Source organism: Poecilia mexicana, unplaced genomic scaffold (genome assembly GCF_051168715.1).
Source record: "Poecilia mexicana isolate PSO_F unplaced genomic scaffold, ASM5116871v1 scaffold_13, whole genome shotgun sequence".
In the NCBI taxonomy this organism is placed as follows: domain Eukaryota; kingdom Metazoa; phylum Chordata; class Actinopteri; order Cyprinodontiformes; family Poeciliidae; genus Poecilia; species Poecilia mexicana.
The window spans coordinates 20,724,257-20,749,016 of record NW_028263382.1 but is presented as its reverse complement, the minus strand read 5'-3'; the positions used below and the strand labels follow the sequence as shown (position 1 = coordinate 20,749,016).

The 24,760-nt window shown below is 41.6% G+C and overlaps 1 protein-coding gene across 1 annotated transcript in view; it reads left to right on the top strand.

Annotated features, from left to right (window-relative positions):
- Nucleotides 1–21,328, top strand: part of egfem1 (EGF-like and EMI domain containing 1) — a 42,899-nt gene extending 21,571 nt beyond the window's left edge. Inside the window, 15 exon segments of the mRNA XM_088011860.1 lie at nucleotides 512–646; nucleotides 1,009–1,143; nucleotides 2,860–2,985; nucleotides 3,325–3,573; nucleotides 3,696–3,870; nucleotides 4,113–4,249; nucleotides 11,622–11,750; nucleotides 15,366–15,497; nucleotides 15,876–16,004; nucleotides 16,108–16,236; nucleotides 17,181–17,309; nucleotides 17,731–17,859; nucleotides 17,982–18,110; nucleotides 19,051–19,431; nucleotides 19,837–21,328. Coding sequence (XP_087867986.1) covers nucleotides 512–646; nucleotides 1,009–1,143; nucleotides 2,860–2,985; nucleotides 3,325–3,573; nucleotides 3,696–3,870; nucleotides 4,113–4,249; nucleotides 11,622–11,750; nucleotides 15,366–15,497; nucleotides 15,876–16,004; nucleotides 16,108–16,236; nucleotides 17,181–17,309; nucleotides 17,731–17,859; nucleotides 17,982–18,110; nucleotides 19,051–19,431; nucleotides 19,837–19,916 — 2,324 coding nt within the window. The 3' untranslated portion in view covers nucleotides 19,917–21,328.
- The last annotated feature ends 3,432 nt before the right edge of the window (nucleotides 21,329–24,760 follow it).

Genomic DNA, 24,760 nt, shown 5'->3' with positions numbered 1-24,760 from the left:
TGATTAGGGGCATAGCAGTTCATCTGTACTCATAGTCATATATTTGGTAGTATGTTGCTGTATGTGTGAAGAACCCTGAGTTTAAGCAAGAACATCTTTGTCAATGGCATCATTACAGTAAGTAGTTTATGACTTAAAACGCTGCAGAAAACACTGAAATAGACACTCAAGAATAAGTGGTAACTGGCAGTTTGCACAAAGTTCAGTTAATAGTGTTAAAATTGGCTTGACTAAGACAAACAGAAATCTAATGTTATGATAACATGGCCATGTTTGTTCTGCTCATTCAAAGTGAAAGTTGATCATTCAGGTTTCCTTTCTGCATATTTCCTTTCAATTTAAGCAAACAGAAGCGGCCAACATATTTAGTTTTTGTTACAGAACATAAATACGGTGAGCTGCATTTTTTCTTTATTCGAGCACCGATTTGAGGACATTCTTTATTGCGCCTCCTCTGAATTCATGCTTTTTGGTTCATGTCTTCTTTTCAACAACCCCGTCCATCCCTCAGCTTGTCCCAAGTGGACACACGGAGCAGGCTGTTCCAAGGAATGCGAATGTGTCCAAGAGCAATCCAGCGGCTGTGACCCAAAAACAGGAAGCTGTTTCTGCAAGCCTGCATATCACGGTCTGCTTTGTGAGAAAGGTATAGTTGCTTTACTCACTGCTACCTAAAATTTATGCACCTTCCAAACAGTTTTAGTTTGAATTAGTCAGATGTTGCTTTAGAGGTCATATTAATGAGCTGATCATTTCACAGTTTAAAATATTGTGATAAACCATTTAATCGGTTTTTGACGCAAGTCACTCGGGGAAAATACATTTTCAGTGATGCGGTTTACTTTGAAATGCATCTTTTCCAATAGTGTCCCATAAAAGAGTGAAAAAAAAAAATCAGGGTGAAAGCCGAGCTGAGTTGAGTGACATGATTGTCTTCTGCATTTTGCTTAGTAAAACATTGTATTTGCAATCGCGCAAACCTCCCTTTTTGTCCGTCTCCCAATGCAGAATGTGATCCAGGCTTCTTTGGCACCGGCTGTGAGCAGTCATGTGATTGTCCAGGTGGAGGGTCATGTGACCCTAAGACCGGAGTCTGCAGCCAGAGATGTCCTGCTGGGCTTCAGGGGGACCAGTGTCAACTGGGTGAGACAAAACATTGTTTTCATATGTAATAAAGGACGATCTTACATATAAAAAAGTGTAGAAATGTGACATTAAGTTACTTTGATTTAACCTATTTTATCATACAGGCCTTGCATGCAGACAGATATTGCCATGTGAAGGTATTGTTTGCATCCAGAACCTTGAAAAAGTATTGACATATTCTTTTTTTTTTACATTTTGCTACATTACAACCACAAACGTCCTTGTGTTTTATTTAAATTTAAAATGATAGACCAGCACAGATGAAATGCTAATTGAATAAATGCAAATAAAGATCTGAAAAGTGTGCTTTTGTGTTCACTTTTACTTTGATATATTTTCATAAAATTTAGTGCAACTAGTTAGTTTCAGAAATCACCCAGCAAGTAAAAAGAGTCCATCTGTGTCTAATTTGTTGTCAGTATAAAACCAGATGTTCTGTGAAGGCCTCAGAGGTTTGCTAGAGAACATTAGTGAACAAACATGATGAAGACCAAGGAACACAATAGGCCAAGCAAAAAAAAAAAAAAATATGGTGACTGACAAAATACTTGTGAAAAATGGAGTACGATACGGGGCCATAGCGGTAAACACACTGTCACAAGTACAATGGAGTTCTTTATATTAAAACATATGCAGAGGCTTTAATATAAACCATATAAATATGCTTTATATTATGGCATAGTCCAGACCTAAAGATCAACATAATCTGAGACGAGACTTTGAAACTGAGCTTCACAGACGATCACCCACCCCTGTCTCATCAAACTTGAGCTATTTTGCAAAGAATAAGAAGAATCGGTAGACATTTGAATGTATGCTGAAAGCACTTAGAGACGCAGCCGCAAATAACATCAACTACAAATAAAAGGTGTTTTCACAAGGTATCGACTGAGATGGCCTGGACTTTAAGGCACGCTACACTTTTCAGATTTAAAGAAAAAAAAAACATTTTGGAAACCACAAATCTTTTTCTTTCCGCTTCACAATTCTGCCCTGCTTTATGTTGTGTTATCATGTGAATTGTGAAATCCCTGTAAATTATGTTGAGGCTTCTTAAAATGTGCCAAAATAAGACAGCTTTTATAAAAATAAATACTTTGAAGAGATATTAAGCCTCATGTATTTGCACACACAGTCACAAATTGACATAAATTCTTATCAATGATTTTCAGAATTTTTCTGATTATTTTTTATTAATTCTGATACTGTTGATTAATAAGTAAATTGATCAATACTTGGAATTACAAAAGCCTAAATTTACTTAGTGAAAGTATTCTTCTTGGAATGAATTTGACTGCTGTGCTCCTGAAACTAAATGCTTAGTGGTGAATATTTTTCAGGAGTGACAATCTTGTGAAGTGGACTAAAAGAAAAACCAAAACTAATTGTAAAGTATGTCCATATTGTGGCTCAGGTAGAGCCAGGCCCGCTTGAGTTCTTCAAAGGCACATTAAAAGTAAATCAGTTTTTTGAATTTCCAACACTTAGGTTCCAGGCGAGGTCATGAAAGGAAAGATTTACTTCAGTTTCAACTCCAGAAGCTATTGGCAGAGGCCGAACAAATAAACATCCTCTAAAACGTTTTCTCGTGTGGCTTTCTTTCTCAACACACACACACAAAAACGCCCTGTCCAGTGTTTTCTCTAAAGCTGCTCCTCGAATGTTGAGTTATTTACCCCTCCTTTTAATTTCTTTGTGTGCAACTGTTGTTAGCCTGCCAAACAGGAAACTATGGTGAAAACTGCCGTCTGACCTGTGACTGTGGAGGAGCTCCCTGTGATCCTGTAACTGGAGAGTGCGACTGTCCTGCTGGGAAGAGAGGAAGTTCTTGCCAGGAAGGTGTTTATTTTGTTACACTGTCTCTAACTAATAGTTTACAGAGACAATTTTGAACTCGGCGGCTTTTGGAGCTCTGCGTTGCTTCATCTTGTCAAACAGCACTTTAGTTTTATTCTTCTTTTAGATTAAAGACGTTAAAAATTGGGAGATATTTCTAACTCTTTGATTTGTATCTTATTCTTCATTGACATTATTATTATTATTATTATTATTATTTTTTTATTTTATTTATTTATTTATTTTTTTAAACAATCAACAATAAAAACTTAAATGAGGCATATGACTAATACTGACTTCCACTATCACTATTAGCGATACTGAGAGGTTGAAACCTCTCAGACATTTATTACTCCTTGATTTGTCATGTGTCACATCATAAAAAAGAAGATAAATAAACAATACCCTTATACCTTTGAAATATATTCATCTGTTTTCTGATGATCCACTTGTCATACACAGCATGTCCTGCAGGCCACTTTGGACCTGGCTGTCTCGCGCGTTGTTCTTGCCACCCTGATGCCAGCTGTGACTCAAAGAATGGACTTTGCATCTGCCCTCCTGGCAAAACTGGCCACAATTGTGAGACAAGTAAGAATAAACAAACCCCCCACCCCTCCAAAAAAAACAGCAAGTCCGGCAGAATAGTACAGAAAGAAAAGGAAAGAAAAACAAATTGAATTCACCAGTATGTTTTGCCTAACTTTGTTCAGCATGTGAACCTGGTTTTTGGGGCCAAGGCTGCATTGGAAGGTGTCAGTGTCAGGATCACTCTGTGGGCTGTGACCCGGTCAGTGGTCGTTGTGTGTGTGAAGCTGGCCACACCGGAGACCACTGTGAAGAGAGTAAGTTTGGAGTTCGGGGGATAATATCTGAGTTTCAATGTCAAAACATTTAGTGAATGCTGCCACCATGGGGTTAACTGTTGTTACTGCATCTTTCACCTAACTTTAGTGAGTTGCCTGTTGCACTGTTTGTGGTTTTAGAGATTTATTGCATAGCAAACATAGCATGACACAAATTGCACGGAAAATGTGTTACATTTTGTGTTTCTGTCATGCTTGAGATTTAAAATTTTGTTTTCTATCATGTTCCTAAATGTTCATGTTCATCATGTTCCCGTCTTTTTGCTCCACAGAGTGCCCCAGTGGTCATTATGGACACGGCTGTGCTCAGGAGTGTCTGTGTAAGAACGAAGCCCTCTGCGACCACGTGAGTGGCGCCTGCATCTGCTCACCTGGATTCACTGGGCATCTCTGTGAAAAAAGTAAGCCTTTATGTCATTCATTATTTACATTTTTAATCTAAAAGTTCGAACAGCTACCACATCTTATGCTTTTAGATATGTTTTGGATGTTGTCTGTTTTTTGTTTGACATGAGACCAGGTTGAACATAACCTAATACAATTCATACGATGTGTGAATGATTGAGGCAGTGTCATTTGGGTTTGTTCTGTACAGTTTCAGAAGAATGAAAAGCTTATTATTAGTTACTCAAAAGGTTATTTTGAAATTAGTAATCACCTGATCAGCCATTTTTTGTCCCCGATACCGATCAGTCACTTAATATATTTCAAAATATTGAGCCAAAGTCCGTGAAGTTATTAAAATTAGTGCCACATGTGTAGTCAAATGAAAACTCTTTTTAAAAGAAACATACATCAAAAACGACGGTGATTTCAATTACAAATACCAAATATTATCCTTGTTTTTAATCAAAGTATACCTATAGAAATGTGTATTCTGGGGGGAAGAGGTGAGGACACTGTAACTCCCACTTTTCACTTTCAGCTGTGATGTAAATGAGGTGTTTCTAACTGTGATGCCTATTTCGAGTAACCCTGCAGCTCTTGATTGCCTGCAGTCATTTGAGTTTGGTGTTCTGGAAAAGGAGCAAATCTAAAATATGCAGGGCAGTGGCTGCTGAGAACCGAAAGTGAGAAATACTGGTGTCGTCGACCTGTTATGTATTTGAAACCGTCTTGAAATGGGGTTGTTTGTGGATGGTGAGGATGAGGCGGTGGACCCAGATTGTGGTGAAAATGATGATTTTAATGAAAATACAGAGAGTACAAAGTCCAGGCAGCACATGTGAGCAATAAAGCAAGGAGCTCAGACATTGGTAGTAAATGGAACTAAGACACAAAGAGAGACAAGGCAGGGTAGACAAGACACAACTCAACAAGGATCTGACAAGGAGCAGGGAACACAGGAGGTCGTAAATACACCAGGGCGTAATTGGGGAGACAAAAGACAGCTGAGGACAATCAAGGGGAAGACACAACAACACAGAGACTCGATTAACCCTTGTGGGTGCGAGGACTGAGGCAAACGTAGAGGACTGTGGCAAATGATACGAGTTTTACATGTGTGGGGTCGGTTGGACCCCATTTGTGGACACAAAGGTTATGAAAAAGACACATACAAAAATCCATATCCTCACACAAACCTGCTCTAGTAATGATTTGAAATGTAGGAAACAGAATGTATTACTTTGAAATCACTTTTTTATGCCTGATTGTATTATTACTGATTCCATTTAGCTGTACCATGTATTTAATCGCTCTCCAGTTATTGCTGTGGCACCATACAAATGAATGGTATTCTAGAACCATATTTAATCTGTGGCATTGCTATTTACTGTATCCAACAATTTATGCTCAGATCCTTTAGTTGTATCCACGTGTCGGCCTTAGACTCAAACGTTCACAAACAGTTTTAACTCCAAATACACTAGAGGGTGCTGTAGGACATTTCTTCACGTTTCACAGTTAACGCTGAATCCAATGAATCACCAGCCTGTCATAACTGAAACCATTTTAAGGCCACACAAATCCCAAGATGTGATTTGTATTAGTCATTCTGAGACAGATGGAGTGTGTCTCTGCAGCCACGCTGTCGTAGCAAGCTATTCGTGTAACTGTTCATCTCATCATCACCATGTTTGTCCTGAGCTGCAACAGTCCAAAAAATTTCATCCATGTAACAAATTCATTCTTGATTATAGTCCTTTGGCTTGAAGTGGCCTTGTGTTATTACAGACCAAAAGATTTACTGTGAGTTCACTACCAGCCAATGAAATTCATACCACCTTCCAAGTATGCAGGGCTTCTTAAATCATGGGTCTGTCACCCTGGAACAGAGCTTCACATCCCTAGTCATAACAGTCTGATGTGCAGTCATCACTCTGATTGGATATTGTTATAGAAATGCAGCCATTGGACTGACCAAATTTCATTTTCTTAAGGTTTAAACAGAGGTGTCCAGTTACGTGGTCTTCTGCAGAGTCTCTCCTTCAAATAGGATTCTGGAAGGGCCTGGTCGGTGAGACGATCCAGAACTCTTCAATTTATCCGTTACTCAAACTTTTATGGCCAATCTACGTGGCGCTTTAATAAACACTGGCAATCTTCACTGGAAGACTTCCTCACAAGTATCAGAACCCCTGGGAAAGATGTACGTCTTACCTTGTATTTCTTCCTTTTGTGTTTTGGCAGCATATCATTTGAAACTAAAAGGGTTCAATGATCTTTAATGTGACCTCTTTTATTCAGTATGGGTGAAGAATCCCACACTGGTGGATTTACATATGACCATATGTGTCCCCACAGCTTGTGTCACCCCTGCTGTCAACACTTTGAATGTTCAATTCAATTCCAGTTCAGTTTATTCACACAGTGCCAATTCCCAACAAAGGTAGTTTGGAGGCAGTTTACAAAAAAAGTCATTTCAATTCATTCAGACACACTTGCTGCCTGATCCTAGTTAATCAACAGTACATCTCAAGGTATCTTAAAAAAGTTTCTTTCTAAGGAACCCAGCAGATTGGATCGAGTCGTTGACTTGCGACATTCATTCCTTCTGATCGAACACATAGCAACAGTAGAAAGTCGCATTGAGTCATCACTACAGCAATCCCTCATACCAACCATGCATGTAGCGACAGTGGAGAGAAAAAAAAACTATCCTTTAACAGTAAGAAATCTCTGTCAGAACTTGATTCAATACAATCTGCCACAACCTACTGGAGTTTTGAGAAGTCAGAGCAGACACAGACAATTGATATAGAGTTATTTTCAAAGTTCGTGAAAGTAAAAAGTTAGTAGGAAAAGTTAGTAGGAGGAGAGGGAGGATGATTGGCGCTCATCCTATCATTCTGACAGTAGGACAACTCTTAGCTTTCACACCAGAGTTGCTTGTCAAATATAAAGCAGACCAGAGTTCCTTTACTCGGATAGCCCATCATCGTTTTAACAGGTGTGAAAGCTCAGCTGATCTCTGCCAGGAATCAAACAAGGGAACTTTGGTCAAGACTAATGGAAATCTCATTCATGGTTCATCTGCAAGTGAACCTTGGTGCAGTTAACTGGAAGTTAACTGGAAGTGGTAAAACAAGCGAACTATCTAGCAAGATGGTCAAGAAAGTGAAACCAAGGCAGGATATGACAGACATATATGTGACATGAAAACATTGAATTCCTTCTGGTAACTTGCTTTACATTGTGTCACCATAGCAGGATGCCACTGTCTTTCCCTCTTTGCTACATTTTTCTGTACTGTGGCGTTTGACTCGTGCAACAGAACAACATCCTAAATAACCTGTTGGCTCGCCCGCTGAGCGGTTGCTTGTGATGAGTAGCTGTTACTGCATTATGTTGACCAGGCGGTTTAGTCCATCTTCAAAAATGCAGTATGAAAGCGAGACAGACAAAATGAAGGTGTGCAATTTTCTTACTCAAGAAATATTCTGGTGTGTGAGTTCTTTGAATGTTCTCTCTGTAGAGCTCCCCTCTAAAAGGTTGAAGCTGCAAAGATGAATGTTAAGACCAAACGTTTCTTGAGATGATCTGTAGTCATATTTTGTTCGTTGTGCTGTCTTTAGCTCAATCCACAAGTTTCATGTACAATTTAGGTCTTGAGAGCGAGATGTAATCGAATAGAGTAGTATAGAAGTATATATTTATTGTCCCTGAGTGGAGAAATTCAGATGTACCAGCAGCAAGTGTTTTATGGTGGAAGTTACCTGATTTTTTTAGTATCCTTGCAGATCCTTGCAGTTGAAATAGTTAATGATGACAAACACCTTTTTATGGCCTTAGAACAGGCAATCCTGGTCCTCGAGGGCCGGTTTCCTGCATCTCTTAGATGTCTCCCTGGTCCAACACACTTGAATCCAATAGCTGAGTCACCTCCTAAGTGCAGTCAGGTTCTCTGCTAATGACCTCATTGTTTGACTCAGGTGTGTTCAAGTAGAGATACATCTAAAAGTTGCAGCAGGCTGGCCCTTGTGGTCTGGAGTTGCCCACCCCTGCCTTAGAATATAAACATGCCCACAACGTCACAGATCGTCCACTACACCCAACGGTGGGCATGGGGTGGGAAGGCTTAATCATAGTCCCATCTGACCAAAGCACATGCTTCCAGTTACAAAGTCCAAGAACCAACCTGCTCACAAAAGTCTTGGCCATTTGTGATGTGATAAAAAGATATATTTTTTCATCTAGTATTCGCCCTAAACAATTGGGTAGAGACTTGATGATCCAACTGTTTTCTGGGCTTTTGATATCTTTTACCTTCTCTTACCGTCATGCTCTCCGTGTGTGGTGTTAAGATGAACCTGGGTCTTCATCTGGTTTTGTTTATCACAGTTTGAGTTGTTTTAAACTATTTAACTATCACTCTGCACGACTTTACTCAAGCAGCTCTTTTCTTGTTTCTGTTTTCAAAGTTATAATGATTAATGCATGTCTTCTTACTTAAATGGTAAGAATATAAGAATAGTCACATCGTCTATATTTTCCCATTTTAAAGAATAACAAAAAGACAAGGACTTCTGTGTCGTGTAATATTTCCCCAAGGGGAAGTATATTAGTTCATGGACACAAAAAGTAAGGCATAGGTAAAATAAAAAAAGTAAAGCATAGGTAAAATAAAGTCAAAGTTGTATTTAAATTACTAGACATATTAGAAGTGGCAATAAGTAATAGTAATGAACAAATCTCTCCTGTAAATGAGATCCTAGATCTCAATGAGACAACCTGTGCAAATTAAGGTAAAATAAAAAATAAAAAAACCTTGAGATTTGTCTCCGTTTGTGTCAGACCATGCTGCTGCAATAAAAAAAGGATATTTTACACCTCCTTAACACACCTCCTTAACAGTGGTATGAATAATTGTGGAGAGCACTGTAGGTTCACAGTGATTCCTACATACCACGTGACTTTGTCAGAAGCCTGGCTGTGGTGCTGGTGCTGATGGGAAGCATTTGAGTCAATTATTATTAAGGAAAAGAGGCCCATTTTCTGCGTTACGACTAGAACTTTTACTTCTCCAGGTACAATTAATGTGGATTGCGCTGCTCTGCATCTTTGATGTTTGCTTCAAAATGCTGCCTCTTGTTTGCAGAAGAAAGAACTCCGGCTCAACGAACGTCGAAACATCCGTGTTATTGTTGCTTGTTTGGTTGTTGTTTAGGCCCTGATTGGCACCAGGAAGTTTTATTCTGCGTTCTGTCTCTCCGGTCTGTTTCTGTGGTGCGCTCTCGCTGGTTGTGTGGTCCCTGGACCTTCTTTATAGTCTGACAGCAGTGGCTCTTACACAACCAGGGATCTGGAAATAATCCCGCTGTCTTAAAGAGCTCATTTAGTCAAGAGATGGAGGCTTTCATTGATGGCCTGTATGTGCGTTTGTGTGTGTGTGTCTGTGTGTGTGTAGCTTTTGGCTAAAACATCTGTTCCTACCTATAAACAAAGAATCATAGGGAAGAGTCTATATTTATAAACACTATATGTCAATGCTCTACTATCAGAGGCCACATTGGTGCCTTGCTGGGGATATGAATACTTGCCGCCCCCTGCTGGCATGACATAGTGAAGTATGTACTTAACTACATGTAAGGACTTAGCGCAGATGATGTGTTTCAGTATAAATGCTCATATTTTAATGTGCTGAGCCACTGTAGAATTTGTAAATAAATATGCCAGGGTGATCCTCTCCTTGTTGCCATGGTTGTCAAATACAGTCCAGACAATAAACAGACAATAAAGTGTCCATTTTGCTACCGCTAAGTTAATGTACAGCTGTTTTAAGATGACAGCATCCTCAGTGGGCCAGCTTCAATAAAACTGCTCTCTAACCACTTCTAAGACGGGCAAAGACGTCATGCTGTCAGCGTGGGAACACAGCAGTGACCAGGCAAGAAACTGCTGAGCAGGAAAGATGCTTTCACCAGTTTAAGACCTTGAGGTAAAAGAGCTGGAATGAGGAGAAAAGGAAAAGGTGATGAGGCATTAAAGAAAGATGATTTTATTTTTTTTTTCCCCTCCTTTGGAAAATATTCATCAAATTTCTTGCTCAGGTTTGGCTGCTGCAGCAGAAAACCAAGGCACCAAAGAGGAAGCAGACCCTTTTGCCCCTTCACCATTTCCTACCTTTACAGTTTTGCTCCTATCATAACCAACCTCATTGGATGTGAATGGTGCCAGCTTCCATGGGGCTGTTGATATCAAACTCTATGACTCCAATAAACTATATCTACTCACAGAGGGTTAATTATAATAATTTTGGTTTAATCAAGTGTCCTAATCAGTTATGTCCAAGGAGTCAGATTGTTGGTCAGAAATTAACAAAATGCAAATAAACTGTAATATAAAGTTTCAACGGATGGTGCACAACTAAGTTACACACTTTTGTTGGTTAGTTTGAGCTTTTTAGGGGGACTTATATCTCTTGATAATCCAGACACCACTGTATGACGTTACAATGGTGTTCACAGGTAAAAATGTCATTGGGCAGGTTTGAATTAGTGTTGACCCAACACTGAGCAATAGTCATTGATCAGGGTTCCTTTGAATCAACACAAGAATTAGGCATTTTGTTGTTGTTGTTGTTGTAAAGACTTCCAAGCTATTACGTTCAGGTTAGGCTCTGATCACCACAGCAACAAACCGAGCAATCAAAAATAGGTTGTGAATAAACAAAGTCATTCCTTCCTGCCCAAATGAAGTCATGCTTTCTGACAATATTTACATCCTGGTGGTGGAAAAGGCCCATTCATGCCCCCAGCCTCTGGCTAGCTTCTGTTTTGAGAGTGGACACCATGCTTAGAAAACTCTGTGAGTGTCACTTGACTTTGTGCACACTGAAACAGTCTTTTTAGCCCTCACTGAGAATGGGAAACAGACCCTCAGACTGGCATCTGCTTGTTTCTTGCAGCAGCATCGTAGGTGCGTGTGTGTGTGTGTGTGAACAGTAACCAGGCTTTGTTTTACCGTAGGTTGGAGGGGCCTGTGCACACAGCAGGTGCTCTATTTACCGGCTTTTCGTGCCCCCTCTACCCTAAAGAAAGGAGGGGGTTGGGGGAGGCCTCTGATCCGCCATAAAACTTTGATGTGGCCCAGATCCACCACACATGTGGGGGACAGGAGCTCACTTAACGAACGCAGGCGCTCAGCTGCCGCCGCAGCGTGGTACTGCAATTTGATATTGGTATTTTGGGGAGATGGCAGGGCTGAGAGGGAAAGTAGGAGGGGAAGTGTACGACTTTTTAGAAAGAGAGAGAGAAGTATGTGAAAAAAGCTGGCATCAAACCTTTTGCGCTGCCAGTTCTAACCAGTCGGATGTTTTATCTCGGCCCACAGCGTGCCCGGACGGCTTTTACGGGCTTGACTGTGGCCAGATGTGCGAGTGCAGGAACGGTGCCCGCTGCCACCACATCACAGGAGCCTGCCTGTGCACCGCCGGCTGGGCAGGACCACACTGCATTCTGGGTAATGGAAGCCACATCATTAAAACAGGGTGTGAGGGAGGCCCTCGCTGCGGCCCTTCACGACATCCTCTCCTAAAAGCACAACTAAGATGTGTTTGTAAACAATTATCTATATAATGAGACATTGCCAATGACTTTTTTAGGGATGCGTAAGGGAGGAGAGTGGAGGGAGGACGAGAGTGCCCTCTGGCACCCGGGGTTTAATTGAGGTCTATTCTGGATAAATGCACCCACATGTATATAGAGATCAGAATCAGGGAAGGGAGAACATAAGTTGGAAGAGTCTTTTAGCAGCTAACCAATAAGTGTTTTCATGCTGAAGTTTCTTGAGGATTTCATGGCTTTGTTTTAATGAAGCCTGTGAATTGCCCACTAAAATTCTAAGTCTGTGATTCTGCAGCTTTATTCATGGCTTTGCTTTTTCCGCAGCCATTTTGTGGTTCCAGCTATCAGAGCTCGAGTCAGCGGAAAGCCACTAATATGAGCTAATGATCTATCTTTGCCATTTGCTCATTTTGTTTTGTTTTTTTTTTTTTTCCCCCTCAAGCGCCAAATGTCAAGTTCACCTTTCAGTTAGCAATGCGTTTATTTGATTAAAAGAAAAAGCTATAACATTATAAAGCTTGGTCTTCTGCAGATTTCCTGTAGAGGATTTAGTGTTGCACGGTAATACTTAGTTATTGTGCCCATGTATGTTTTGCATTGTCAGAGTGTCAAAAAGGTCGATTTGGAGAGAACTGCGGTCAGACCTGTGAGTGTCAGTACCGGGGCATTTGTGACCACGTCACCGGGCGATGCAGCTGCACAGATGGTTGGACCGGAGCCCACTGCCAACTGCGTGAGTATCTCACCACTTAAGCAACTTTACAAACTTTATAGCCATCAATGGTGGGATGAAAATGGGTAATTAATTTGCAACGTGTCTGGTCATCCAATAGCGCAATAAATAGAAACACAATACACAACACAGCACTTATTTTGTAGTAAAAGAAGACCAGAACAGAACAGCCCAAGTCTGAGCCGTCAGTGTCCACAAAGTGCACAGTGGAATATGACAGGCGCCAGCGCTTCCAGTTTTAGTTTATTAGGCCTAACCATAACAGCAGGTACAAAAGAGATTCTATGTCTCTTTTTCTTTACGGCAGGCAAGAAGCTGGAAAACTGTAAAGAGAGGACGATCCGAACATAACATGACAGAGGTAACCTTCCTCAGCACCTGAAATTGGACTTGAGTCCTCACCAAAGTCTTACCAGCCACCTCCGTCGGATTACCGAGTCCGTAGTCGTATTGGCCATAGACAAGTTAAAAGAAGAGCAATCATTTCAGAAGATTCCCTTAAAAGTACAGATTTGGATGGACTAGTTTTGTTGCAGCGATAACATGAAGTAAAAGAAGAGGGCAAGAATGTTCTCCAAATACTTTTACTATTCAATATACAGTCGCTGGTACATAGTAGGATAAAGAGACATCAAGCCTGTAGATGAGTGCAACTCATTGGACATCCACTGGCTGTCGCACACTGAGATCTACCAGGGTTTTAAAAAATATCAAACATCTTTTAGTGATGTAGGAGTTTTTGGTTTTTGCAACTGGAGCAGCAACTGAGTTTCTTTGTACCTCTGGAACCTTCTGTTCAAGGAGTGATTAGATAAAGATGTGAGGAAGGAGGCTGCACAATATCTCAGTATGGTGTTAGGACATGACTACAAATAAAGCTGCACAGTTTTGAAACCGGACATAATCATTACATTGTCACGTTACAACCACATATTTCAATGAATTTTATTGGGATTCTATGTGCTATTTCACAAAACACTACAATGCATATAATTGTGAAGTGGAAGGACAGAGTTAGATGATTTTCAACATTTTCCACAAATAAATATTTTTTAAGTGTGGCATGATGCTTCCACTTTCAGCCTGAGTTAATACTTTGGGGTTTGGATGTATCAGCTTTGTACTGAGAGTTTTGAGATGAACCTCATGCTGCCACTGCCATGCTTCACAGATGAGATTATGTATTCAGGGATATACAGATTGTTATGTTTTTTTTTTTTTAGAAACATTGTTTTACACCATAATTCCAAATTTCTCCACAGTTTTATTTATCACCTCTCTGGTGAGTTCTTTGGTCTTTGTGATGCTGTGGAACAAAAGTTCCTCTGTAACCTTCACAGATACTAAGAATATCACACAGTTGGACTCTATTTACTAAGATTTCTTTTATAAAACTACAAAATTTGGGGGGGGTGGAGTGAAGAAACTGCAGCGGCGTGAATCAGGCAGAATAGAGGATTTTTTTCGTGAGATGATTGTGTTTCCCTCTACGGACTTATCAGCCTGCCTTCCTGGGTTCTACGGGCCTTCCTGTGCCCGCCGCTGTCAGTGCCGCCCTGGGGTGCCCTGTCACCACAAGACGGGGAGTTGTGGCTGCCCAACTGGACTCACGGGGTCCGGATGTGAGAAAAGTAAGAACAAAAAAAAAAAAAGAACATCGGTGTCAGCAAAATATATTTATCTTCGGAGGCAAGGTGAGCAGCTGTCAGCTTGCCCGCTTCGCGCTGATTAGAATTCCCCTTCTTTTCTCCGGCTCCTGGGAAAGTTTACAGTTTACTCCATTCTAGGAAATGCACTCCACCTCCATGTGAGACCCTCACTATCACAGGACCGTATGAGAACGTTTCATTATTTATACCATACCCTGTAGGGCTGTATACGAACAGCTTCACTAGCCTCACTGCTCCTTTAACCTCCCCCCCACCACACCACCACCACCTCACCACCCCCAGCTCCCTTCCTCTCCTCACACACTCCCTCGACATCTGATAAATGTTACACACCGGTTGCCAAGTAAAACAGAAGGCATTGTTTTTGTCTCCTCGGCGGCGGATAAGGGCTTTTGGAAGGCAGACATGCATAATGACAGCGCTGTAATTGCCTCTTTAGTCTGGAGTCCTTTCTTATCTGTCCCCCTCGCTGCCTTCTGCTTCTGCTGCCTAACTGAGTAGCAGAGTGCCGCGGTCTCACCCGAAAACACGTTTGGTTCACAGATTCATCTTGGTCACTATGACTGATTGTCCGGGGACTTCATTCATTATTGTGATGAGTGTATATGCAGATAGGCGGCGAGGGTGTGTGAAAGAATGTCCGGCCGGGTTTCGGGCACAAGGGAAAGTTGCTGGGAGTGCTGGGTTTGTTACCAGTCAAGTGCTGAATGCCTCGCTGTTTTCACAGAATTATCTAAAAGAGAGGAAAGGGAAATGGCACGCGTCTTTGTTCCCACAAAGTGCTGAATGTGTGCACGGCTTAAGGTCTTTTCTGCACAACCAGGCAGGGCTGGACAATGTGATCATTTAGTGTGGCGGCGCTTTACTCGTTGCTTTATGCTTTTAGTTATGTTCACCTGCAGATTTAAGATCACAAAAGTGTCAGAAACTGAAACAGGTCACCTGTGTAAATAAGTCTCAGTATATATATATATATATATATATATATTTTTTTTTTTTTTTTTTTGTCTCTCCTTATGATCCTGCTGGTGACCTTGTTAAAGAAATGCTTTTTTGCCTTTTGTTCACGTGGCTGTAATGCTGGATGTGTCTGGTTGTGTCATCCCAGCCTGCTCTGTTGGCACGTTCGGACAAAACTGCAGCCAGCTGTGCCGATGCTCCGGGCTCCATGAGCAGTGTGATGCCGCGACGGGGAGATGCAGCTGCTCACCCGGCTACTATGGGCCACGCTGTGAGCTCCGTGAGTCTGCTGTTAGCAATGTGACGTCAGCATGACATATTTCACAGCATGGGCTTTTGTTTTCTGTTTGCCTGGGCAACTGATGGTGAGGAACATGCCAAGAAAGTGGGCATAGTAACTTGCAGAAGAGTTCACACCCCCCATGTCACGTTTTGTCATGTCATAAACACACACCTTAGGGTATATTATGGGGATTTTGTGTGATAGACTGAACACAGGTTAATGCGTTATATAGAGAGGGAGAGAAGTGATGCATGGTACTCAAGTGTTTTTACAAATAAAAATCTGAAAAAAAAAAAAAAAAAAATTCATTAGAACCTCTAAAATAAATAAAATCACTGTTGTTTTCTCTTCCCGGTTGTCCTGTGTGGCCTCCAGGGTGCCGAGCGGGTTCATTTGGGCCAAACTGCAAGTCCAAGTGCACCTGCGTCAACGGCGGGCGCTGTGACTTTAGGACTGGGGCATGCTACTGTCGTCCGGGCTACATTGGAGCTGACTGCAGTTCCCGTAAGTTTGAAAAAAAAAAAAAAAAAAAAAAAAAAACTCTCAAAAATCAACTTATTTACTTCAAATTTCTGTTCAAGTCCTACAAAGTCATTTGTTTGTGCAGGTTGTCCAGGTGGATACTACGGGAAGGATTGTGCAAAGCTGTGCTCCTGTGCTGAAGGAGCGCAGTGCCATCCAGTAACTGGAAGGTGCATATGTGTCCCCGGAAGGACAGGGGCCTCATGCCAACAGGGTAAGCTGTTATTTCTGAGATCAATCAACATTATACTACATGGTAGAAAGGCACGTTAGTTCAAATACAAAGACCACAAGGTGCACGAGTATTTGCAGCTTACCGAAGGTTTGCGGTAAGAATAAATGTCCATCTTTGAAATCGTAAGAGTCAGCTCGTTGTTTAACTTTGAGTCACACCGTGTCACAGATTTCAACCGAGGCTTTTCTTCTGCTTTTTATCTTTTTACTATTCCCATGAGTAAACAGAGACTCACCACTGAGGCAGACATGCATCATTTGAAACCATTGGCTTTAATGAGTTCTTTGGAAACGAGAGACCCAACAGAGACTGACAAACAAGCAGCGAAATGAGGGTGTAGTTTTCAACATTTTTCACTGTATATTGAAGGAACAAATTCTCCATTTCCTCAGAGTACGGCCTCTCAAGATCACAGGGCTTTTATTCCCGGGAAACGGGAGGCTGAGCCGCGTTTTCTTAATCTCCCCTTTTATCAGCAATTCAGCAGGATTGCAGACGGGGGGTTTCCAGTTCTGCTTGGGCTAAATGTTCTCCTCCTCAGCCTGCTGCATGTACTTGAACATGCCACCTCTTAAGTTGCTCTTGTTGAATGTTTACAGAAACCTAGAAGTAGCTCATTCTCTGTGTTCCGTGTCACTGGATCTGGCAAGCGAGCAAATAAATAAACACGGGAATCAAAGATGTCTTGCTTATTGTTTTCCGGACACTAAATTACCCAAAGAAACATGATTATTCTTTTATATCAGTGCCAAATTAGGCTAGTTTGCCATCTCCGTAATGAACGAACTGTTGGTTAAATAAACACGATGACTTTCAGTACCGTGTTGTAAGTGTGTGTGTGTGTGTGTGTGTGTGTGTGTGTGTGTGTGTGTTTGAGTAGGACACGCCAGTTAGTGTGTGACTTTGTGTTATCATTTCTAAAGCTTGTCCGAAAGGACGCTCCGGTCTGCAGTGCAGACACGCCTGTAGCTGTCAGAATGGAGCTGCATGTGATCCTGTTGACGGGTTCTGTATGTGTGGACTGGGCTGGACTGGACCCCAATGTGAGACAGGTATTCTGAGCCATCAGATGTACCCAAACACATAGTTTTACTTTATTGCACCGTCGCTCGAAGTAGTGTGCACTGAGTGTTGATGACTGCTTTTAACAGTTAAAGTATAGTGAAAAAAATTACTATTTGCAACTCAGGAAATCTCTGTGGTTGTTCCAGATTTTTGGACGGGAAACCTACAAAAACATATTGTGTTTTTATAGAAAAAAAATGGATGCTACTGATAACATCTTTTATTTAGTTTAATCCCTATTTATTCACACAATGATGTCTATGATTTCCATTTTTTATGATCTTGCTTAATTATTTAGAAGGAGTTTAACCATCTGTCTGTTTTTGTCTACGTCAAAAACAGTGTTAACTGCTTACATCCATTGTGCACAATTGTACATGTCTGTTGTAACTTTGTGTATTTGTTCAGCCTGTCCTGCAGGAAAATATGGGCCTGATTGTGCACAACACTGCCGATGTCTTAACAATGGGACTTGCAGCCGTTTTACTGGCAGCTGCAGCTGTACTGCTGGGTACTACGGCGACTACTGTCAACATGGTATGCAAAGTCTTACAAATCCTGATTTTAAGCCGACTCGTGAACGCTTCGGTAATAACTGAATGAACAGGTAATTTGAAAATTGTAACTTTAACTTGATATATATATTTTTTTTTTTCCAGAGTGTCCTTCTGGATTTTATGGATTGAATTGTCAGTTCACATGTGACTGTGACATGGGCCGAGCATGTGATCATGTGACAGGCAAATGTTTGTGCCCACCAGGCTATTATGGCTCACGATGCGAAAGACGTAAGTATGAAACAAAATGTTTTAAAAAAAAATTCAAGATAGCAACTATCAAGGACTAGACACCTGTGTTAAAGAGGGTGTGCAACTTTACGTTCCTTTGTACATAAAAGGAATACATATTGTAATATAAAACCAAGCAGGGAAAATGTGCATATTTTCTGTCACAAAGACAGGAAAGGGTTTTGCTTTTTTAGGTGATTATGGAGACACATTTGTTTTTGTTGTTTTTTTGTTTTTTTTGTACAAGTAAGAGTGAGGTGCTTTCCTATGGTTAATGCATTTCTGTTACATCCTCTTGGCCTCCTGCCTGCTTGTGGGGCTCTCAGCAGCAGTGTGAGTATCTACACAACCACTTCAGCACCGGCAGAAAATGTGACTGGGAGCTGAGGAATAGATGCAGGCAATCTTGTCTGGAATCTAATAGAAGAGACGAGGCGAGAGATAAAGATTAGGGCGGTAACGACAGTGGAAATGTTCAAAAAAGCTGGTTTGTGACTATAAGAAGGGTTTGATTGTTGTGATGCCAATAAATATATATATATATTTTTTTTCAGTAATTATTTCTTTACATTTTCTGGCATTGCTTTTCCAATATTTATCTTCGAGGACATACACCTCTCATTTCTCTTGAGAAGCAAACTTACTGGTTGATTAAAAATATTTATAAAAGTCTATGACTTGTGTGGTGATGTGTATGTGCCTGTGTGAGAGCATGTATGTCTTGTCTAATATCTAACGCAAAAATGTTTGTTGTGTAAAAAAAAAAGCAATATTATATACCCACATGGTATCATGTTCAATAAATTAGAAAATAATGTTATGTTTAATCATTATATGCTGCAGAGGCAGATTATTAACTATTAGGAAGATGTGAAAATGTTCAGAATAATAATGATTTATTTGTGTGTGTGTGTGTGTGTGTTTTCTTTTTGACTTGTAGAATGTGAAAGTGGCAGCTTTGGACTGAACTGTCTGAAGTCCTGTAATTGTGCTGACGAGGCGTCGTGTGACCCATCCACTGGTAGCTGTCTCTGTCCCTCAGGCCAGTGGGGAGAGAGATGTGAAAAAAGTACCGTAATCTCAGAACCATATTTTTTTGTTAGCTCTCTTAACGTTCCCGTTATTTTATCTAATGCAGCAAATTCCTTTGTTTCCTCGTGTTTCTTTCCTCCCGTTCTGCCTCTCCCGTCAGGCTGTGATGGAGACCACTTTGGCCCCGACTGCTCCCTGCTGTGCCAGTGTTTCCATGGTTCCCACTGTGACCGGGTAAACGGCAGATGTCTCTGTCCGCTCACCTGGCCCGGCTCGACTTGTAGCAAAGGTAAACTCGAGTTCCTCGTTGCCCGCTCGCGTCTGCACCGACGTAAAACGGCGGAGCTAAAGCGAAGCGGGACATAAGGTCGCAGGCTGTAAAGCTGAACCAGCTTCGGTGAAATACTGTGTCCTGAAGTGTGAGAGGCTGAGCGCCATCACTCTGCATGTCACCCTGTCTCCCTCAATAGGCGCTCCTTTCTCCTGACAGCTATTTTAATCTGCACTCAGCGTGAGGCTAGGCTTTAGGCTGTCTCCGTTTTACCTACTCGCAGCAAAGCGCACGGGGGAGACTACAGAGCATTTACCTCCTCTCCAGAAACCCCTGAACATTTGCTTTTGATTTTCAACTAGCGCTGATGTCTTTTTGCATTTTTATTTTTTTCCCCCCTCCTCTCCTGTCTTCCATTTTCAGCGCGGCTGCACCAAACCTCAGGAGTGCTGAATATGTCTGTGTCTCACAGAAATAGAAGAACAGGCAGCAAAACCACATAACCCAAACAGGGGTGAAAATTCCTGACTGGACACTCAAAGTCGGGACTTGGCTCAGCGTAGCTTCGCTCTGATCATCTCTGAGAAGCTTATATTGGATCTATGGAGCTGGTACTCAGTTGTCAGAGGCTGGCACTCCTTCACTGAGTCTGAGACAATCAACCACAGGTACCAGCATGCGAAACGTCTTTGGAGGACCATAAACTCAGGTCTGATTCAAGCTGGTTCTACAGGCCCAACACACACAAATACCTGCAGAACAGTCGGTGCTTACATTGAATGAAACTGGATCCTTTTTGACATATATTGAGTCAGTAATGATGATCCACTTCACAATAAAACAACGAGCTCAGCAATCGTTCAATTGCATTCTTGCATTTCAAACAAACTTTTAGTGTGTAGCAACAACGTTATATGATACTTTTGATTAAAACCATTAAAATAAGAGCAACTTCATATGTAAATGTACAGGTACAGGAGAACTCAAGCAATAGAACAATATTTTCAGGCACCAAAGGATCAAGAAAAGTATTCTTACTTTTGTAAACTCCAGTGCTCGCTGGCCGGTGTCTTGCAAATTTGAAATGTCTCTCTTCTTCAGCACAGCTGGCTCCAATATTAGCTCATTAGCAGAGCTTTGTAGAGTTTAACTGCATGCTAGTGAGGCAGTTTCAACATTTAATTCAAGTGTGCAGGACCAGTGACACATCTAAACGTTGCAGAGCTCTGGCCCTCGAGGACTGCAGTTTGAGACCACTGGTTTATACGTTTTGGATTTTGTTGCGATCGTATGCGATTGTTCAACACAGAGTAACAGTAAAAGAAAAATGTGAATGGTTTTCAAAAAAAATCTAAAGTGTGTGGCATGCATTTGCACTAAGCCCTCTTTAATCTGGTGCCCTTTAATAAAATCCAGTGCATCCAGTGATAGTGATGGCTCAATCAGAAGAGGCCACTTATGTTGAATTTAATCCCAGTTTTATTACGGCGGTTCTGTGAAGGCCTCAGGAGTTTGCTAAAACACATACACACACACACACACACCCCCCCCCCACACACACACACACACACACACACACACACACACTAGTGATGGAGTTGAGTCATGAAGTTCAAGAAGCACAAGCCATAAGACAAGTCAGTCAAATTTGTGCTGAATGCAGAACTCTGCATGGATTTCATGACACCATGCTCACGCGAAACATGGTGGTGAGAAAATTAAAGTCTGTCTTGGTACGAGCAAGTTCTTAGTCAATCTGTAAAAAGGTTTTTTCTCCCTTACAGTTGACTTATTTCCCATAAGATAAAACTTGTTTCCAGCTCCACGCCTTTGAAGTCAGTGTACACAGTGACGTTCACAGCCAAAGAATGTTTTGCACATTCATATTATTATTTAAATAAAACCTTGTGTCTGTGTCATTTTTTTCCTATGTCACATATTGTGTGAGGAAAAAATATTTTAGATTAGTCATTTTATTGAAACAATTTAGTTCAGGCTGCAATAGTGTTATCTTTACATATTTTTTTTACTCAAAAGATCTACCAAAGATTGAAAACATACTTTAATTAAGCTTCTTCATCAATTATCTTCTTTGTTGTCGTTTTCCTTATAATTAAAACACAAATTGCATCTTTCAGTCCCCGATCTGGGTCATGTATCAGCTGTGTTTTATTGCGTAAAAATCATGAAATGTGTTTCGTTAATATTTTCTTCTTTTGTTTCTTGCAAACATTGGAACTGTGCGTTTTCTAGCAGAGCATTTTGCTTTGTACCGATTTCAATGAATTTTGAGTACAATAACACTGTGTGTGTATCCGTGTGTGTGCGTGCACCTGAGATTTGATCTTGACTTGTGTGTCTGACCGTGCGTGTGTGTGTGTGCGCGCATCACATAGCAAGTGCACACTTCCCAGTGACATTTTTCAAGCTCACTGGAGCATGTCCACGACTAATGGCCACAGGCAAACGTGGTCCGGCAAAGCGCCTGGACCGAGCCTTCTCCCCCTTTTCCACCATCCATCCAGCATCCCCGGGGTGAGTGATGGGTGAACGGACTCACCACCGAAGGATCGAGCCCCCTTACCTCACGCACACACACACACACACGGATCCAGTCTCCGGTGTGGCTGATGGATGTTGGAGCGCTGCAGCTCACCCTGTGTTGTGACAAGCAGCAGATGTTCTCCAATAATGTTTATCGGCTGGGCCTTCATCTTCAGATGACACACACCTGTTTCCAGTCAAACAGGCCCAGAGAGGCCATCCATCCACCGTGTTCTGGGTGGCCACTGCACCACTGTATCAGCCCCTCCATGCATGAAGATGGGCGAGGAGGGAGCTGGCACGCTAGGATAAATTTTTATGGTAAGATTTGGAAGATATTGAATACCAGACTTTAAATATGCTTACAATTATAGTTCATGACTGAGACCATTTTTGTTGTTGTTGTTTAATCTTGATTCTGGAGCTGCCTCAGAGAACATTTTTATTTTCCTGAATGATGTTAAAACTTTAAAAATGTACATTTTCTTCTGATTATCTCTTCATGAAATTTTTAAAGATTTCTGGCAAAAACAAGAAGTCCAAGCTGCTGCATGGATACGTACTTATCAGGAGGCCGAGAAAGAGAAAAGGGGGGGAGGTGGCAGGAAACCAGCAATGAAATAGCCCGTAAACACTAAGATCGCATCATGGGTACTTTTTCGCTGTAATTAAGCGTACGCCACTCTTCACAAAAGAGATTCTATCACTTCGCTGCCATAGCTTCACGTCCCAGAGATCATTTCTGGCCCTCTGCGTTGAACCGGATCCCCCAGAGGGCCGTGGTGTTTTGAACTCTCGCTGACAAAGCTGTCTGCGCAGATAAAGAAATGAGTGGAGGAGGTGGGGGAATCATTTCAACACGTCTTGCACCATTAGGGCAGTTGTTGACTGAAAAAATAAATGTTAAACGTAAAAGGCTCCACAAAGATCCATATCAAGGAACTCTCCCACACTCTGGATGTGTGTTTTGCTAAGATTGAAATTTTTACTCTTAATGTTTAAAGGCCTTTGAAAAGAAGAGAGGACAAAAAAAAAAAAAGTCACACTTATGTTTTGGGGTTATTTTCTAAATGATGGCCACATGAGGTGAGGCACATTTTGTAGTTGTACCACTAGGTGGAGTCGTGTGCAGGAAAGAGCTTGCAAAGGAAACTCGGACTCCAGTCTGCACACAAATATCAACATGAACATATAAAGCCTATTTATGTTCAGCTTGCTCCAGAAATATCCCACGTTGGATAAATGGATAAACCGAAGCTGCTAGCCTGCAGAGCTCTTTTTTTTTTTTTAGTCTGGGCTAATCCATGAGCAAATGAAGGCCTTCCAATTGGTTGTGCCACCACGCCTGTCCTGATTAGGCTTGTCATAATAAAACCATGTGCATGGCTGCTCCGCACCGCTCTTGCTCAGCCTGTTCTCTGGAACTGTACTGAGTGTCCATCAATAACACTAATGACCCGTGGCTTCCAGCGAGAAAGAAACAAACCGAGCAACAAAACCACAACTTTAAACTCCTCTGCTCGTGGAGAGGGAGCTGACAAGGCTGCATGCAGAAGTAATGCAAAGAAAGATACATAAAAAAAAAAAAAAAAAAAAACAAGTCAGGGGGTGGGTCAAGACTTGAGGGGGGACTGAAGGGAGGGTCGTCTGATTAGCCTGCAGTTGTTTGTACATATGGATCATTGAGACAAAAGAAACTTGCTGAAATGATTTGTGGGAGTTTCCCCCCGTACCCCCGACCGAAACAAGCACTTCTATACCTCCCACTTATGCCAGCTGTTAGTAAATACCTTCTTTAGGGAGACACACCCTCAATCTTCTTTACCTCCTCTTCCTCCTCCCCAGTGGTTTCCCTGGTGTCTGAGTCAGCGTGGGTGCCAAGTCAATCAGGGAGAGAGCTGCCAGCTGCGGAGGCCCGGCCCGCTCACAGGGTGTGATGTATGTCCCAGTGAGGCGAGTGGAGCAGCTACATGCCAAACAGGGTCGGCCGCGTCTAGAAGGGTGGCAGAGAAGGGAAGAAAGAGGAGGGGTATGGAGAGAGAGAGACCGAAGATGGGGAGTAAAGAGAGGCTGAACGGGAGCCATAATGAGGCCTGATGGATTCTGAGGCTCTGCCAGCTGTCCCATTAGCTGAGTGGCTCCAAGCTCCGCGAAGCACTGCCCACCGAGTACCCGTCATGACCTGTGACCCCACTGGGAAACTACAGGAGACAGAGGCACGTGCAAACACCTATTTATGAAGACACAGCGACTTGCAAATGTATTCATGAACCTGGAGCATTTCCTCATTTTGTCACATTGCAGCCACAAAACGTTTTGTGTTTCATTCATTGTAAAAGTGGAAGAAAAGGGATGTTAAGCAAATCCTTTTGAAATATATTCTACCTCCTCCTTTACTATGATACCTCTAAATAAAATTCTGAAGATGCCTACGATACTGCAAAAAAAAAGAGCATTTTGTTTGCTTACGGGTTTCTTTTTTTAATATCATACAATTTTTTAATATTGACTTCAATCATTCAAGCCAACGTAATTCTACGTTTAAGAGTAATTTGCCTCCAACCCTGTTAACTGATTGTTGCCATCAAGCATTTATGCTAACTGTCAATGAGACTTTTGCATCACTGTGGAGGAATTTAGGCCAACTCTGCTCTACTAAATTGTTCCAATGGAGAATTTTCAAGCATGACCGCCATATTAAAACCCACAAAATGGCATTGCATTTTTTTTTAACTGCAGACTTTTAACTTGGCCAATACATTTTCTCTCTCTCTCTCTCTCTGTTTCTGTGAGAGTTATTGTG